The 16877-nt window shown below is 48.1% G+C and overlaps 1 protein-coding gene across 1 annotated transcript in view; it reads left to right on the top strand.

The window, feature by feature from the left end:
* Positions 1-2110: 2110 nt before the first annotated feature.
* Positions 2111-16877, top strand: part of LOC138768701 (nucleolin-like) — a 26993-nt gene continuing 12226 nt past the window's right edge. Inside the window, exons 1-2 of the mRNA XM_069946654.1 lie at positions 2111-2200; positions 2319-2428. Of these exons, the coding sequence (XP_069802755.1) occupies positions 2402-2428 (27 nt within the window). The 5' untranslated portion in view covers positions 2111-2200; positions 2319-2401. The remainder of the gene's footprint in view (positions 2201-2318; positions 2429-16877) is intronic.

Below are 16877 nucleotides of genomic sequence, written 5' to 3'. Positions count from 1 at the left end.
TGGGGGCTCTCTCTACTTCTTTTCATGCAGTCCGACCTCTCTACCTGACAACTTCTAGCACACAACCTTCAATTTTCCCAATAAAAAAAAAATAAAAAAAAATTGTTCATGTACAGAATTGTCCATACTAAATGATCATATTTCTATGTGGGGGGTGGGGTTGCACTGTTGGAGTGGCGGGACATTGTGTGGGGGAGGGCCCAAATTGACCTCTTGCACCAGTGCCCGTGAGAACCGCGTACCCATAGTCCAGAAACATCAAAAAATGGCGCTCCTGGAATGCACAATGGCAGGCTGGTATTATTAGGCTGGGGAGGGCCAAGATAAATGGTTCTTCTCAACCTAGTACTATTGAGCTTCTGCTGGCTGGTTATGGAAAAGTAGGGAACACTACACATTTTGTTTTCTAATTATTATTTTTTTTTTATTTTAGGTAAAAATTTTTATCAAAATAAAAACAGCCGCAGCCTAGTAGTACCAGGGTGGGAAGAGCCATTTATTTTGGTCCTCCTCAGCCTAATAATACCAGCCTGCCACCTTCCAGCCCCATTTTTGATGCTTCAGGACTTCTAGTACCCTGCGGCAGTGGCTACTGGGGTAATAATATGGGGGTTTACTGTTAGCTATTTTACCTGCTAACACAAAGCCCGGCTTAGTAATGGATGCTGTCTATCAGACGCTTCCACTACTTTGTCTGTAAAGTAAAGAAAAGAAGACAATACACAGTTGAAAAATATTTCTATTGAAATAAAAATACCCCACACCCTTCTTTGACCATTGCTTGTATAAAAATATATATATATCCTGGCTATCGACACAGTCCACCAATTTCGACATGATCCTCGGAATACAGAGATCTGAAATCTGTATCTTGTACAGTATGGTGGTAGTCTAGTGGAACGCTTATAGTGTGACATGTAACCCATGAAAAACTCTGCTATATAGCTTGTCATTTATATATTGAGTACATTTTATTCACATACAACCAGAAAACACACATTATAATGTAATATTAACAATTCCATTAGAAATGTTTCACACCCCTTCTGTACCCTCATGTAAAGCTTAAAGTCAGACGTCAGACACCAGGTCTGGTACTGCCCAATCGGCTTATTGTCTGAGCTTTCACAATTTTATATGTTATTTTATGCTGCAAGGAGCAACTTGTTTTCTACTAGCTGCATACATATACAATGACCAGCAATATAGGTGTACACTGCTGTATTAATCCTAATCTCACTGATTGTTGGGATGTTTGTTTAAAACACTAATCTTTATTTGATTTTTTTAGTTAAAAAGAAAAATAAATCCACGGTAGTTTTACAGTTCATTTACTCTTCACGGCCATCAACATTACATCACTTGGGAGATTTAACATGAATAATATTAAGATATAATGGGACATGTTTTACATATATCCTTGTAGTGTAATGTTGATGGCCGTGAAGAGTAATTGAAATGAATGTGTGTGTGTGTGTGTGTGTGTTTTTTGTGTGTGGTTTTATTAAAGTAAACAAATACATAATAAAACAAATGCAAAATATAGATAAAATGTTGTTTTTTTTAAAAAAAATATCATCCTGTATATGAAACACCAATGGTGTAGTCTTATAAACAGCAAGAAAGAATGTATACAGCGCAATTCTCATACACATAATGGAGCAATATATTATACAAGCCTTTTGGAGTACTTGTACATGGAGTCAAGTTCAACAGAAACACAAAACCTTTAATTGTTTTCTTTATTTATTGATAATAAACACAGATATCATTAAAAACAATAAGGATATTTTATCACAGAAACTATTCTTACAGGAGGGGGTCTACATTTTTACTAAATATAATTGTTTGGTGTGAATAATATCATCATATTATAGTATAAACCATATTAAATACAGCAGCTGAGAGCACAGATCTATATTGTATATATGTATATATTAGTCCTAGCAACCAGTTATTTCATGCCAATAGTCATAATTATGAAATAAAATATATAAAAATAAACAAATATTTATTGTACTTTTTGTTTACAGTGATTTCCACTTCTTATTTCCAGTGTATCTGATGTGTATTGCAGTGATATGGCATTATATGGGCGGTACCACTTTAAATGGAGTGACATCATGCTGGAAACTTGGATGCCTAGCAACCAACCGGATTGGACCGGACCTTCATCTGGAGGATTTGTAGGAGTTGGACTGTAAGTATGCTGTCTCTCATTGACCCCTGTTTATTTTTGACATTTTTGACATTTTTCACATACTTTTACATTTTATTGTTACATTTTCCCTATCTAATGTTTCTTCTGTTATTTTCAGGCGACGGATTCGTGAGGATTGCGACAGACCAGGATCTACAGCGGACGGCGGAGAGGAGCGACGTGGATTGGACCCTTCCGAATATGGGCCAATCACTTATATTACCAACTGTGAGTGATAATTTACCCTCCCATACAGAATTAGGGAGGGAGAGAGGGGATTTAGCTAATGTCACACTGTCCCTTAGTCCCCAGAATAATGCAGGTAATCGCAGCCTATCCCTGTGTACCCTGGGCTGTATAATACCTTATTATAGGTCACATATTCCCCAGCCTGCACCATTTCTGTAGATTATCCAACTGTCACTCCTCCATGTTCCTGCAGGGGGCGGGGCTGAGCTGGAGCATGGGCAGCTGCTGGGTGGTGCAGGCTCCATGGCCGGGCTCATGCACTGTGTGTGTTATGTGCTCTTACCAGATATATATCCGCACAAGGCGTAGATATAAAGGGAAAGCACATAGAAAACATGAGGCATGAACCTGGACTAAGCGCTAATGCAGAGTTAGGCTATGTTCACACAACGTGAAACACCGGCCGTTCTGTGACCTGGCAGTGTCACAGAACGGCCGGTGTTAGTGAAGATCATCCCGGCCGGTACTTCAGTACCGGCAGACTGATCTTCATTTGTGCTAAATACGAGAATTCAATTTACCATAGAACACATTGGCCGGACCCTCAGTCTTCATTGTGTGACCTGTCAGGCTTGTGCGGCCGCTATTTAATGAATAGCGGCTGCACAAAACTGACATGACAGTTTTTCGTGCGGTCGCTGGGGATCCCGGAGTGTATACTATGGGGGAGATTTATCAAAAATGGTGTAAAGTAAAACTGGCTCAGTTGCCCCTAGCAACCAATCAGATTCCACTTTTCATTCCTCACAGATTCTTTGGGAAATAAGAGGTGGAATCTGATAGCCAGTTCTACTTTACACCATGTTTGATAAATCTCCCCCTATGTGTATACACTCCGGCCGGATAACCTCTAAATGCAGTGCACGTAATTTGTGTATTAATCACAGCCGTTGTTGTCGATGTGAGATGTGAAACAACGGCCATGATTATTACACAACTTACTGTGTGTGAACCCGGCCTTACACTGTAGTAACATGTGATGATTGTATATCTGGAGCAGCAGCTACAATGTGATGTCAGGGCAGTAAAGTGAACAGAGAATAGTTAGTGTAAATGACAAGAGAAGAAAACCTGATTATATCCTGAGCAGGAAGGTTTATTGGTGACAGGATCACAGAGGGCTGAATTTCTGGATCTGGAGAATAATAAAAGTTTTGTTGTGAAGTGAATCGGCCCATCTGTAGACTATGAGCCGCAGACAGATAATGCTGCAATAACATGACCGCTGCCTTTTCTGGAGCTCACAGCCTTTGCAGGAGTCTTAAAATAGGGTTTTATTTGGAGCTGAATTGTCAAGGAGGCGGGGCCAAGATGCTTTAGTGGCACTTCTGTTGCTCAGCCCCACCTCCTAAAAACTTCAGCCTGAAATAATAGCCCAGCCCTGACTGTAATAGCCCAGTCACTATAGTCACTTCTGGAATTATATAGTCACGTCTTCATCCAGGAGTATAAACTATATACTCTGAGGTGGACCGTGCTATTACTCTCTGCTATCAGCCACATATAACATTGTCTATCTGTTGTTTGGGGAGATTTGTCATCACTACAGATGATACGTTGTTCAAAAGCAAAAGCAAACACGATATACGATATACCATGAAAATACTGATACCGTCTCTGGCGTCGGTTAGCCAACCTCAGCTTTGCCAGGGCGGCGTTTGCGTTATTTTTACACTCTCCCTGTCTGAGCCGTGAGTGCTGCACAGGTTGGTTTGCTGTGTGTGCAGGGACGCCGACATGTCAGAGTATGGAATTGCAGGCAATATATGGCCTCATATGGGTGGTATGGTACTGCGGGCACTATATGGCTTCATATGGGTACTGTATAGTACTGCGGGCACTATATGGCTTCATATGGGTACCGTAAGGTACTACGAGCACTATATGGCTTCATATGAGTAAGGTATGCTACTGCAGGCGCTATGTGGCTTCATATGGGTAGTATGGTACTGCAGGCACTATATGGATTCATATGGGATATGGTACTGTAGGCACTAAAAGGCTTCATATGGGTAAAGTATGCAATTGCAGGCACTATATGGCTTTTTATGGGAGATTATGACAACCTTTTGGCACTATATGGCCTCATATGGGTAGTGTGATACTGAGGGAACTATATGTTAACTGCAAAAAATTCATGGTGTGTATCAATCTAGATTGATACACACCATGAATTTTTTGCAGTTAATGTTTTGGACTTATAAGTGGTGAAACCCGACCATTATTCTTTTGCTGTGATTTTGAGGGCACTATATGGCTTCATATGGGTAGTCTGATACTGAGGGCACTATATGGCTTCGTATGGGTAGTCTGATACTGCGGCCACTATATTTCATATGGGTAGTATGGTAAAGTGGGAACTATGTGGCTTCCTATGGGTACAGTATGGTAATGTGGCACTATATGACTTCACATGGGTAGTATGGTAATGCGGGCACTATATTGCTTCATATGGGTAAAATATGGTACTCTGTGGGCAGTATATTGCTTCATATGAGGTATGGTACTGCGGGCACTATATGGCTTCATATGGGGTAAGGTAGTGCAGGCACTATATGGCTTCATATGGTTAGTATGGTACTGTGGGCAATGTATGGCTTCATATGGGTAGTATGGTACTGCGGGCACTATATGGCTTCCTAGGGATAGTATGGTACCGCAGGCACTATATGGCTTCATATGGGTACCATATGGTATTACAAACACAATATGGCTTCATATGGGTAAAGTATGGTGTTCTGTGGGCACAATATGGCTTCATATGGGTAGTATGGTATCACGGGCACTATATGGCTTTATATGGGTAAAGTATGGTATTCCAGGTACTATATGGCTTCATATGGGTAATGTATGCTACTGCAGGTACTATATAGCTTCATATGGGGAAAGTATTGTACTGCAGGCACTATATGGCTTCTTTTGGGAGACTATGATACCCTTTTGGCACCATATGGCCTTATATGGGTAGTATGGTACTGCGGACACTATATGGCTTCATATGGGTACTGTATGTTACTGAGGGCACTATATGGTTTCATATGGGTACAGTATGGCACTGAAAGCACTATTTGGCTTCATATGGGTAGTGTGGTAATGCAGGCACTATATGGCTTCATAGGGGTAGTATGGTACTGCAGGCACAATATGGCTTAATATGGGTAGTATGGTACTGTGGGCACTATATGGCTTCATATGGGTACTGTATGTTACTGAGGGCACTATATGGTTTCATATGGGTACAGTATGGCACTGAAGGCACTATTTGGCTTCATATGGGTAGTGTGGTAATGTGGGCACTATATGGCTTCATAGGGGTAGTATGGTAATGCAGGCACAATATGGCTTCATATGGGTGCTGTATGGTACTGTGGGCACTATATGGCTTCATATAGGTACCATACTGTATTACAAGCACTATATGGCTTAATATGGGTACAGTATGGTATTGCGGGCACTATGTGGCTTAGTATGGGTAGGATGGTACTGCAGGTACTATATGGCTTCATATGGGAAACTGACACCCTTTTGGCCCTCATATGGGTACTGTATGGTACTGCGGGCACTATATGGCTTCATATGAATACTGTACAGTACTCCGTGCACTATATGGCTTCATATGGGTACTGTAGGCACTATATGGCTTCATATGAATACTGTATGGTACTCCATGCACTATATGGCTTCATATGGTTACTGTATGGTACTGTGGTCACTTTATGGCTTCATCTGCGGGCGCTATATGGCTTCATATGGGTACCGTATGGTACTAGGAGCACTACATGGTTTAATATGGGTAAAGTATGGTACTCCTGTGGGCACTATATGGCTTCATTTGGGTACTGTAGGTTACTGAGGGCACTATATGGTTTCATATTGGTAATATGGCACTGAAGGCACTATATGGCTTTATATGTGTGGTATGATAATGCGGGCACTATATGGCTTCATATGGGTACTGTATGGTATTGCGGGCACTATATGGCTTCATATGGGTAGTATGTCAGTGCGGGCACTATATGACTTCATATGGGTACGGTATGGTACTGCGGGCACTATATGGCTTCATATGGGCAGTATGGTATTGTAGGCACTATATGGCTTTATATGGGTAAAATAAGGTACTCCTGAGGGCACTATATGGCTTCATATGGGGTATGGTACTGTAGTCACTAAAAGGTTTCATATGGGTAAAGTACAGTATGCAATTGTAGGCACTATATGGCTTTTTATGGAAGGTTATGACAACCTTTTGGCACTATATGGCCTCATATGGGTAGTATGTCACTGCGGGCACTATATGGTTTCATATGGGTACTGTATGGTACTGCGGGCACTATATGGCTTCATATGGGTAGTATGGTAATGCAGGCACTATATAGCTTCATATGGGTAGTATGGTAATGCGGGCACTATATGACTTTATATGGGTAGTATGTCACTGCAGGCACTATATAGCTATATAGTATGGTAATGTGGGCATTATATGCCTTCATATGGGTACTGTATGGTACAATGGGCACATATGGTTTCATATGGGTAAAATATGGTACTCTATGGGCAGTATATGGCTTCATATGGGGTATGGTACTGCAGGCACTATATGGCTTCATGTGGGTAGTATGGTAATGTGGACACTACATGGCTTCATATGGGTACCATATGGTATCACAAGTACAATATGTCTTCATATGGGTAGTATGGTACTCTGTGAACACAATATGGCTTCATATAGGGTATGGTACTATGGGCATTTTAAGCCTTCATATGGAAAGTATGCTACTGCAGGCACTATATGGCTTCATATTGGTAATGTATGGTACTGTGGGCACTATTTGCCTTATTATGTGTAGTATGGTACAGCGGGCACCATACGGCTTCAAATGGGTAGTATGGTACAGCAGGCATTATATGGCTTCATATGGGTACAGTATGGTACTGCAAGTACTAAATGGCTTCATATGGGTAGTAAGGAAATGCGGGCACTATATTGTTTCATATGGGTACTGTATGGTACTGTGGGCACTATGTGGGCACTATATGGCTTCATATGGGTACCATTTGGTATTACAAGCACAATATGGCTTCATATGGGTAAAGTTTGGTACTGTGTGGGCACAATATGGCTTCATATGGGTAGTTTGGTACTGTGGGCACTATATGGCTTTATATGGGTACCGCATGGTAGTACGAGCACTACATGGCTTCATATGGGTAAAATATGGTACTGCGGGCACTATATGGCTTTATATGGGAGGTATGGTACTGCGGGCACTATATGGCTTCATATGGGAGACTATGACACGTTTTTGGCACTATATGGCATCATAGGGGTAGTATGGTACTGCGGGCACTATATGGCTTCATATGGGTACCATATGGTATTACAAGCACAATATGGCTTCATATGGGGAAAGTATGGTACTGCAGGCACTATATGGCTTCATATGGATAGTATGGTACTGCGGACACTATATGGCTTCATATGGGTACTGTATGTTACTGAGGGCACTGTATGGTTTCATATGGGTACAGTATGGCACTGAAGGCACTATTTGGCTTCATAGGGGTAGTATGATAATGCAGGCACTATATAGCTTCATATAGGTAGTATGGTACTGCGGGCACAATATGGCTTCATATGGGTACAGTATGGTACTGTGGGCACTATATGGCTTCATATAGGTACCATACTGTATTACAAGCACTATATGGCTTAATATGGGTACAGTATGGTATTGCGGGCACTATATGGCTTAATATGGGTAGGATGGTACTTCAGGTACTATATGGCTTCATATGGGAAACTGACACCCTTTTGGCCCTCATATGGGTACTGTATGGTACTGTGGGCACTGTATGGCTTCATATGAATACTGTATAGTACTCTGTGCACTATTTGGCTTCTTATGGGTACTGTATGGTACTGTGGGCACTATATGGCTTCATATAAATACTGTACAGTACTTTGTGCACTATATGGCTTCATATGGGTACCGTACGGTACTAGGAGCACTACACGGTTTCATATGGGTAGTATGGTACTGTGGGCACTGCTGTATGGCTTCATTTGGGTACTGTAGGTTACTACGGGCTGTGACAATCTGGGGGTTACTCACTCGCTGGGATCGCCATCTCCTGGGCCTGAGACGGTTGGCAAATCACAAATTGCAGTCCAGTCAGCGCTGTACGGTTTTATACTGACTTCAGTCAGCTTTATTTATCCGTTCAAAAAAACACAAGACACAGGCAACACTGCCAATGAAATAAAACCTAGGCCGTCTAGCCACTGACTAACACCACAGCTTCCCTAGCTGTCACTTATGAGCCTAATGCTCAATATCACCAGCTCCACTGGTCTCACCCAGACTTCTTGTCTGTAGCTCCCACAGGCCTAGCGCTGCCTGTTCTCCCACCCTGGGAGTCTTCACCTGGGAGTCTCTGGAGTCTCTAATAGATCCACCAGGTGGTTTCTGAGCCTCATTAGCTCTAAGGCTGGAGTGGAGTATCTGGACCAGGAGCTTCACCTGAACTCCAATTCCCACTCCAGAGGCATAGAACTGCCTCTTACAGCCCCACCATGCCACAGGGCACTATATGGCTTCATATGGGTAGTATGGTACTGTGTGCACTATATGGCTTCATATGGGTAGTATGGTACTGTGGGTACTAAAAGGCTTCATATGGGTAAAGTATGCAATTGCAGGCTTTTTATGGAAGATTATGACAACCTATGGCTTCATATGGGTACTGTATGGTACTGCGGGCACTATATGGATTCATATGGGTACTGTATGGTACTGTCGGCACTATATGGCTTCATATGGGTAAAGTATGGTAATGTGGGAACTATATGCTTCATATGGGTAGTATGTCACTGCGAGAATATATGGCTTCCTATGGGTATAGTATGGTAGTACAAGCACTATATGACTTCACATGGGTAGTATGGTAATGCGGGCACTATATTGCTTCATATGGGTACAGTATGGTACTGCAGCCACTATATGGTTTCATATGTTTAGTATGGTACTGCTGGCACTATATGGCTTCATATGGTTAGTATGGTACTGCTGGCACTATATGGCTTCATATGGTTAGTATGGTAATGTGGCCACTATATTGCTTCATATAGGTAGTATGATACTGCTGGCACTATATGGCTTCATATAGGAACCATACTGTATTACAAGCACAATATGGCTTCATATGGGTAAAGTAAGCTACTGCGGGCACTATATGGTTCATATGGGTAGCAGGGCCGTATTTACCACTAGGCACCCGTGGTCCGGTGCATAGGGCAGCACCTTGCAGGGGTAAAGAACCATGGAGCAGGGGAAAAGAAATACCTTTTTTAAAAAAAAATAAAAAAAATTATTTAGTCTCCCACCTCCCGTTCAGACTTGCCATTAAATCTGGTGTCTTTTCGAGGGGGTGGGGGGCTATGGTGGAATTGTTCAGGTCTGGTATGGCGGTGTTATGCAGTCACAGTATGGCGGTATTGGTCAGGTGTGGTATGGATGTGTTATGCAGTCACAGTATGGTGGAATTGTTCAGGTCTGGTATGGCAGTGTTATGCAGTCACAGTATGGCGGTATTGGTCAGGTGTGGTATGGATGTGTTATGCAGTCACAGTATGGCGGTATTGGTCAGGTCTGGTGTGGCGTTGTTATCCAGTCACAGTATGGCGGTATTGGTCAGGTCTGGTGTGGCGTTGTTATCCAGTCACAGTACGGCGGTATTGGTCAGGTCTGGTGTGGCGTTGTTATCCAGTCACAGTATGGTGGTATTGGTCAGGTCTGGTGTGGCAGTGTTATCCAGTCACAGTGTGGCGGTATTGGTCAGGTCTGGTGTGGCAGTGTTATCCAGTCACAGTGTGGCAGTGTTATCCAGTGCTTTAGAAAAAGTATATAAGTCCCCTAGGGGGGGTGACATTCAACAGAAATTAAAAAATAGAGAAGCATATTGGATGTATAAATTGAACACATATGCCCCAAAGGGATTGAATCTTACAAGAGAATTGTTACTCTATTATTAATGTGGATATATTTTGTATATTTTGGATTTATTACTGGAAAATTATAAGTTATGCACTTGTTTGGTTCCACCCAATCTCTAAAACGTATATTATTGTATTTTTGATCTTTCCTCTTTATTTTTTAGCTTAGTAGACTATGTATGATATATTATCCAGCATGCAGTAGGTTAAATGGCCCAGACCTCTAGTAAGTCAGTATATGTGTTGATTAATTGAAGCTTTCACATGTGGAGGGGGATGTGAGCTTGACGCCAGCCTTGCGGGATTGTGAACAGGGCCGTACATGTATTTATACTATTGCTTTGCAAGAGAAAGGTAGCCTTGAGTAAGAGTGCAAATACAGCACTCGAAACGTGTCGTCGTTATCTGTGCTGGGGGATGATGTCCTTCTGTACCACCAGGTGATGTGTGCAATAAATGGGATTGGATTTCATCATCAAGTTTGCTGCATCATTTGTTTCATTTTATTGTTATCCAGTCACAGTATGGCGGTATTGGTCAGGTCTGGTATGCTGGTGTTATCCAGTAACAGTATGGCGGAATTGGTCAGGTCTGGTGTGGTGGTGTTATCCAGTCACAGTATGGCGGTATTGGTCAGGTCTGGTATGCTGGTGTTATCCAGTAACAGTATGGCGGAATTGGTCAGGTCTGGTGTGGTGGTGTTATCCAGTCACACTATGGCGGTATTGGTCAGGTCTGGATTGGCGGTGTTATCCAGTCACAGTATGGCGTTATTGGTCAGGTCTGGTATGCCGGTGTTATCCAGTCACAGTATGGCGGTATTGGTCAGGTCTGGTGTGGCAGTGTTATCCAGTCACAGTATGGCGGTATTGGTCAGGTCTGGTATGCTGGTGTTATCCAGTAACAGTATGGCGGAATTGGTCAGGTCTGGTGTGGTGGTGTTATCCAGTCACACTATGGCGGTATTGGTCAGGTCTGGATTGGCGGTGTTATCCAGTCACAGTATGGCGTTATTGGTCAGGTCTGGTATGCCGGTGTTATCCAGTCACAGTATGGCGGTATTGGTCAGGTCTGGTGTGGCAGTGTTATCCAGTCACAGTATGGTGGTATTGGTCAGCTCTGGTGTGGTGGTGTTATCCAGTCACAGTATGGCGGTATTGGTCAGGTCTGGTGTGGCAGTGTTATCCAGTCACAGTATGGCGGTATTGGTCAGGTCTGGTATGCCGGTGTTATCCAGTCACAGTATGGCGGTATTGGTCAGGTCTCGTGTGGTGGTGTTATCCAGTCACAGTATGGCGGTATTGGTCAGGTCTGGTGTGGCAGTGTTATCCAGTCACAGTATGGTGGTATTGGTCAGGTCTGGTGTTGTGGTGTAATCCAGTCACAGTATGGCGGCATTGCTCAGGTCTGGTGTGGCGGTGTTATCCAGTCACAGTATGGCGGTATTGGTCAGGTCTGGTGTGGCAGTGTTATCCAGTCACAGTATGGCGGTATTGGTCAGGTCTGGTATGCTGGTGTTATCCAGTCACAGTATGGTAGTATTGGTCAGGTCTGGTGTGGTGGTGTTATCCAGTCACACTATGGCGGTATTGGTCAGGTCTGGTTTGGTGGTGTTATCCAGTCACAGTATGGCGGTATTGGTCAGGTCTGGTATGCCGGTGTTATCCAGTCACAGTATGGTGGTATTGGTCAGGTCTGGTGTGGTGGTGTTATCCAGTCACAGTATGGTGGTATTGGTCAGGTCTGGTATGGCAGTGTTATCCAGTCACAGTATGGTGGTATTGGTCAGGTCTGGTGTGGTGGTGTAATCCAGTCACAGTATGGTGGTATTGATCAGGTCTGATGTGGTGGTGTTATCCAGTCACAGTATGGCGGTATTGGTCAAATCTGGTGTGGTGGGGTTATCCAGTCACAGTATGGCGGTATTGGTCAGGTCTGGTGTGGTGGTGTAATCCATTCACAGTATGGCGGTATTGGTCAGGTCTGGTGTGGTGGTGTTATCCAGTCACAGTATGGCGGTATTGGTCAGGTCTGCTGTGGCAGTGTTATCCAGTAACAGTATGGCGGAATTGGTCAGTTCTGGTGTGGTGGTGTTATCCAGTCACAGTATGGCAGTATTGGTCAGGTCTGGTGTGGCAGTGTTATCCAGTCACAGTATGGTGGTATTGGTCAGGTCTGGTGTGGTGGTGTAATCAAGTCACAGTATGGCGGTATTGGTCAGGTCTGGTATGCCGGTGTTATCCAGTCACACTATGGCGGTATTGGTCAGGTCTGGTTTGACGGTGTTATCCAGTCACAGTATGGTGGTATTGGTCAGGTGTGGTATGGCGGTGTTATCCAGTCACAGTATGGTGGTATTGGTCAGGTCTGGTGTGGCGGTGTTATCCAGTCACAGTATGGTGGTATTGGTCAGGTCTGATGTGGTGGTAGTAAATGTGACCCCTGGAGCTATTACCTGCCAATCTACCAATCCTGTGGTGAGAATTCCTCCTGACAATATGCAGATGGCTCTAATCATTGATTCAATGTGGAAATTTGTTCATGTTTTAAGCCGTTAAAAACTGTGAAAATAGTGATTCAGACAATGTTTCTACATGTAAAGAAATGCATGTGGCCAAAACCCCACTCCCCAAGATGTGGCGTCTTCAGGTTTAGTGCCTAGGGCAGCAGCAGCTGTTAATACAGCCCTGATGGGTAGTATGGTACTGCGGGCACAATATGGCTTTATATGGGTACCGTATCTTAGTACGAGCACTACATGGCTATATATGGGTAAAGTATGGTATTGCAGGCACTATATGGCTTCTTATGGCAGATTATGACCCCTTTTTGGCACTACATGGCCTCATATGGGTAGTATGGTAATGTGGGCACTATATGGCTTCATATGGGTAGTATGGTACTGTGGGCACTATATGGTTTCATATGGGTAGTATGGCAATTCGGGCACAATATAGCTTTATATGGGTACCGTATGATACTATGAGTACTATATGACTTAATATAGGTACAGTATGGTATTCTGTGCACTATATGGCTTCATATGGGTACTGTATGGTACTATGGGCACTATATGGCTTCATATGGTTACTGTATGGTACTGTGGGCACTATATGGCTTCATCTGCGGGCACTATATGGCTTCATATGGGTACAGTATGGTATGGTACTAGGAGCACTACATGGTTTCATATGGGTAAAGTAAGGTACTCCTGTGGGCACTGTATGGCTTCATTTGGGTACTGTATGTTACTGAGGGCACTATATGGTATGATAAAATATGTTATTTCAGGCACTATATGGCTTCATATGGGAGACTTTGACACCCTTTTGGCACTATATGGCCTCATATGAGCAGGGCCGTATTTGCCACTAGGCACCCGTGGTCCGGTGCCTAGGGCGGCGCCCTTCGGGGGGCGGCACCCGCAGGAAACAAAAATTTTTTTTTTATAAAAAAAAAAAAAAAAAAAAAATCTCCCCTGCCGCTGTAGGCACCGGACCACGGGTGCCTAGTCCGCCGCCCGGGGGGGGGGGGGGAGGGGGGATGTTGCTGTGCAGCTTCCAGTGAGCTTCCGGCGGGCACACACTGCCTCTATCACAGGCCGGAAGCTCACAGCTGCAGCCCTGCGGTCCTTCTCTCCCGGTCGGCAGCGACGCACGTGACGTCATCGCGCCGAACGGGAGAGAAGTTCGTACACCGCGGGGCTGCAGCTGTGAGCTTCCGGCCTGTGATAGAGGCAGTGTGTGCCCGCCGGAAGCTCACTGGACCCGGCCCCGGCCTACCTCACCTGCCTCTGCTCCCCGGCCGCTCCCTCTTCCCCAGCCTCTCTCCCAGCATCCCCACAGCTTCTCCCCCCAGCACCCCCCCAGCCTTCCCCCAGCACCCCCCCAGCCTCTCACCCAGCACCCCCCCCAACCTCTCACCAGCACCCCCCCCAGCCTCTCACCAGCACCCCCCCCAGCCTCTCACCAGCACCCCCCCCCAGCCTCTCACCAGCACCCCCCCCAGCCTCTCACCAGCACCCCCCCCCAGCCTCTCACCAGCACCCCCCCCAGCCTCTCACCAGCACCCCCCCCAGCCTCTCACCAGCACCCTCCCCAGCCTCTCACCAGCACCCCCCCCAGCCTCTCACCAGCACCCCCCCAGCCTCTCACCAGCACCCCCCCCCAGCCTCTCACCAGCACCCCCCCAGCCTCTCACCAGCACCCCCCCAGCCTCTCACCAGCACCCCCCCCCAGCCTCTCACCAGCACCCCCCCCCCAGTCTCTCCCCCAGCACCCCCCAGCCTGCCTCTCCCTCTGCACCCCCCAGCCTGCCTCTCCCTCTGCACCCCCCAGCCTCTCCACCAGCACCCCCCCAGTCTCTCCCCCAGCACCCCCCCAGCCTCTCACCAGCACCCCCCCAGCCTCTCACCAGCACCCCCCCAGCCTCTCACCAGCACCCCCCAGCCTCTCCTCTAGCACCCCCCAGCCTGCCTCTCCCTCTGCGACCCCCAGCCTGCCTCTCCCTCTGCACCCCCCAGCCTCTCCCCCAGCACCCCCCCAGTCTCTCACCAGCACCCCCCCCAGCCTCTCACCAGCACCCCCCCCAGCCTCTCACCAGCACCCCCCCCAGCCTCTCACCAGCACCCCCCCAGCCTCTCACCAGCACCCCCCCCCCAGCCTCTCACCAGCACCCCCCCCCCCCCCCCAGTCTCTCCCCCAGCACCCCCCAGCCTCTCCACCAGCACCCCCCCAGTCTCTCCCCCAGCACCCCCCCAGCCTCTCACCAGCACCCCCCCAGCCTCTCACCAGCACCCCCCCAGCCTCTCACCAGCACCCCCCCCCAGTCTCTCCCCCAGCACCCCCCAGCCTCTCCTCTAGCACCCCCCAGCCTGCCTCTCCCTCTGCACCCCCCAGCCTGCCTCTCCCTCTGCACCCCCCAGCCTCTCCACCAGCACCCCCCCAGTCTCTCCCCCAGCACCCCCCCAGCCTCTCACAAGCACCCCCCCCCAGCCTCTCACCAGCACCCCTCCCCAGCCTCTCACCAGCACCCCCCCAGCCTCTCACCAGCACCCCCCCCCCAGTCTCTCCCCCAGCACCCCCCAGCCTCTCCTCTAGCACCCCCCAGCCTGCCTCTCCCTCTGCACCCCCCCAGCCTCTCCACCAGCACCCCCCAGTCTCTCCCCCAGCACCCCCCCAGCCTCTCACCAGCACCCCCCCCCAGCCTCTCCCCCAGCACCCCCCAGCCTCTCCTCTAGCACCCCCCAGCCTGCCTCTCCCTCTGCACCCCCCAGCCTCTCCCCCAGCACCCCCCCAGCCTCTCCCCCAGCACCCCCCCAGTCTCTCCCCCAGCATCCCCCCAGTCTCTCCCCCAGCACCCCCCAGCCTCTCCTCTAGCACCCCCCCCAACCTGCCTCTCCCTCTGCACCCCCCAGCCTCTCCACCAGCACCCCCCCAGTCTCTCCCCCAGCCTCTCCCTCTGCACCCCCAGCCTCTCCTCTAGCACCCCCCCAGCCTGCCTCTCCCTCTGCACCCCCCAGCCTCTCCCTCTGCACCCCCCAGCCTCTCCACCAGCACCCCCCCCAGCCTCTCACCAGCACCCCCCCAGTCTCTCCCCCAGCACCCCCCAGCCTCTCCCTCTGCACCCCCAGCCTCTCCTCTAGCACCCCCCCAACCTGCCTCTCCCTTTGCACCCCCAGCCTCTCCACCAGCACCCCCCAGCACCCCCCCAGCCTCTCCCTCTGCACCCCCAGTCTCTCCCCCAGCACCCCCCCCAGTCTCTGCTCCTACACCCCCCAGCCTCTCCTCCTGCACCCTCAGCACCCCCCAGCGTCTCCCCTAGCAACCCCCAGCACCCCCACAGCCTCTCCCCCAGCACCCCCCCGCCCTTCCTCCAGCACCCCCCAGCCTGTCCTTCTGCACCCCCTAGCTTCTCCTCCTGCACCCCCCAGCCTCTCCCTCTGCACCCCCATCTGCTCTCCCTGCCCCCCCAGCTTCTCCCCCTGCCCCCATCTGCTCCTCCGCCTGTCCCACTGCTGCTCCCCCTGCTACCCCAGCTTCTCCCTTGCCCCCCAGCTGCTCTCCCTTCCCCCCAGCTTCTTGCCCTGCCTATCACCCCATCTTCTCCTGCCCCCTTCTCCTCCGCCTGTCCCCCCTTCTGCTCCCCCTGCCACCCCAGCTACTCCCCCTGCCCCCCATCTTCTCCCCCTGCCACCCCAGCTGCCCCATCTTCTCCCAGCCACCCTAGCTTCTCCCTCTGCCTCCCTAGACTCTCCCCCTGCCACCCCTAGCTGCTCCCCCTCACCGTCACCCCAGCTGCCCGCCTGCAGACGAGTTTTGGTCGGAGAAGTCTTCATGATGCTGCGCCAGATGGAGAAGAAAGCAAAAAAGTGAGCGACGCCAATCGGAGAAGACGTCACCTGTGAGTCATTAGTAACTGCACTGTAATCAC

Source organism: Dendropsophus ebraccatus, chromosome 12 (genome assembly GCF_027789765.1).
Source record: "Dendropsophus ebraccatus isolate aDenEbr1 chromosome 12, aDenEbr1.pat, whole genome shotgun sequence".
Lineage (NCBI taxonomy): Eukaryota > Metazoa > Chordata > Amphibia > Anura > Hylidae > Dendropsophus > Dendropsophus ebraccatus.
The sequence above is the reverse complement of the archived record's forward strand: the minus strand, read 5'-3'. Positions and strand labels throughout refer to the sequence as shown.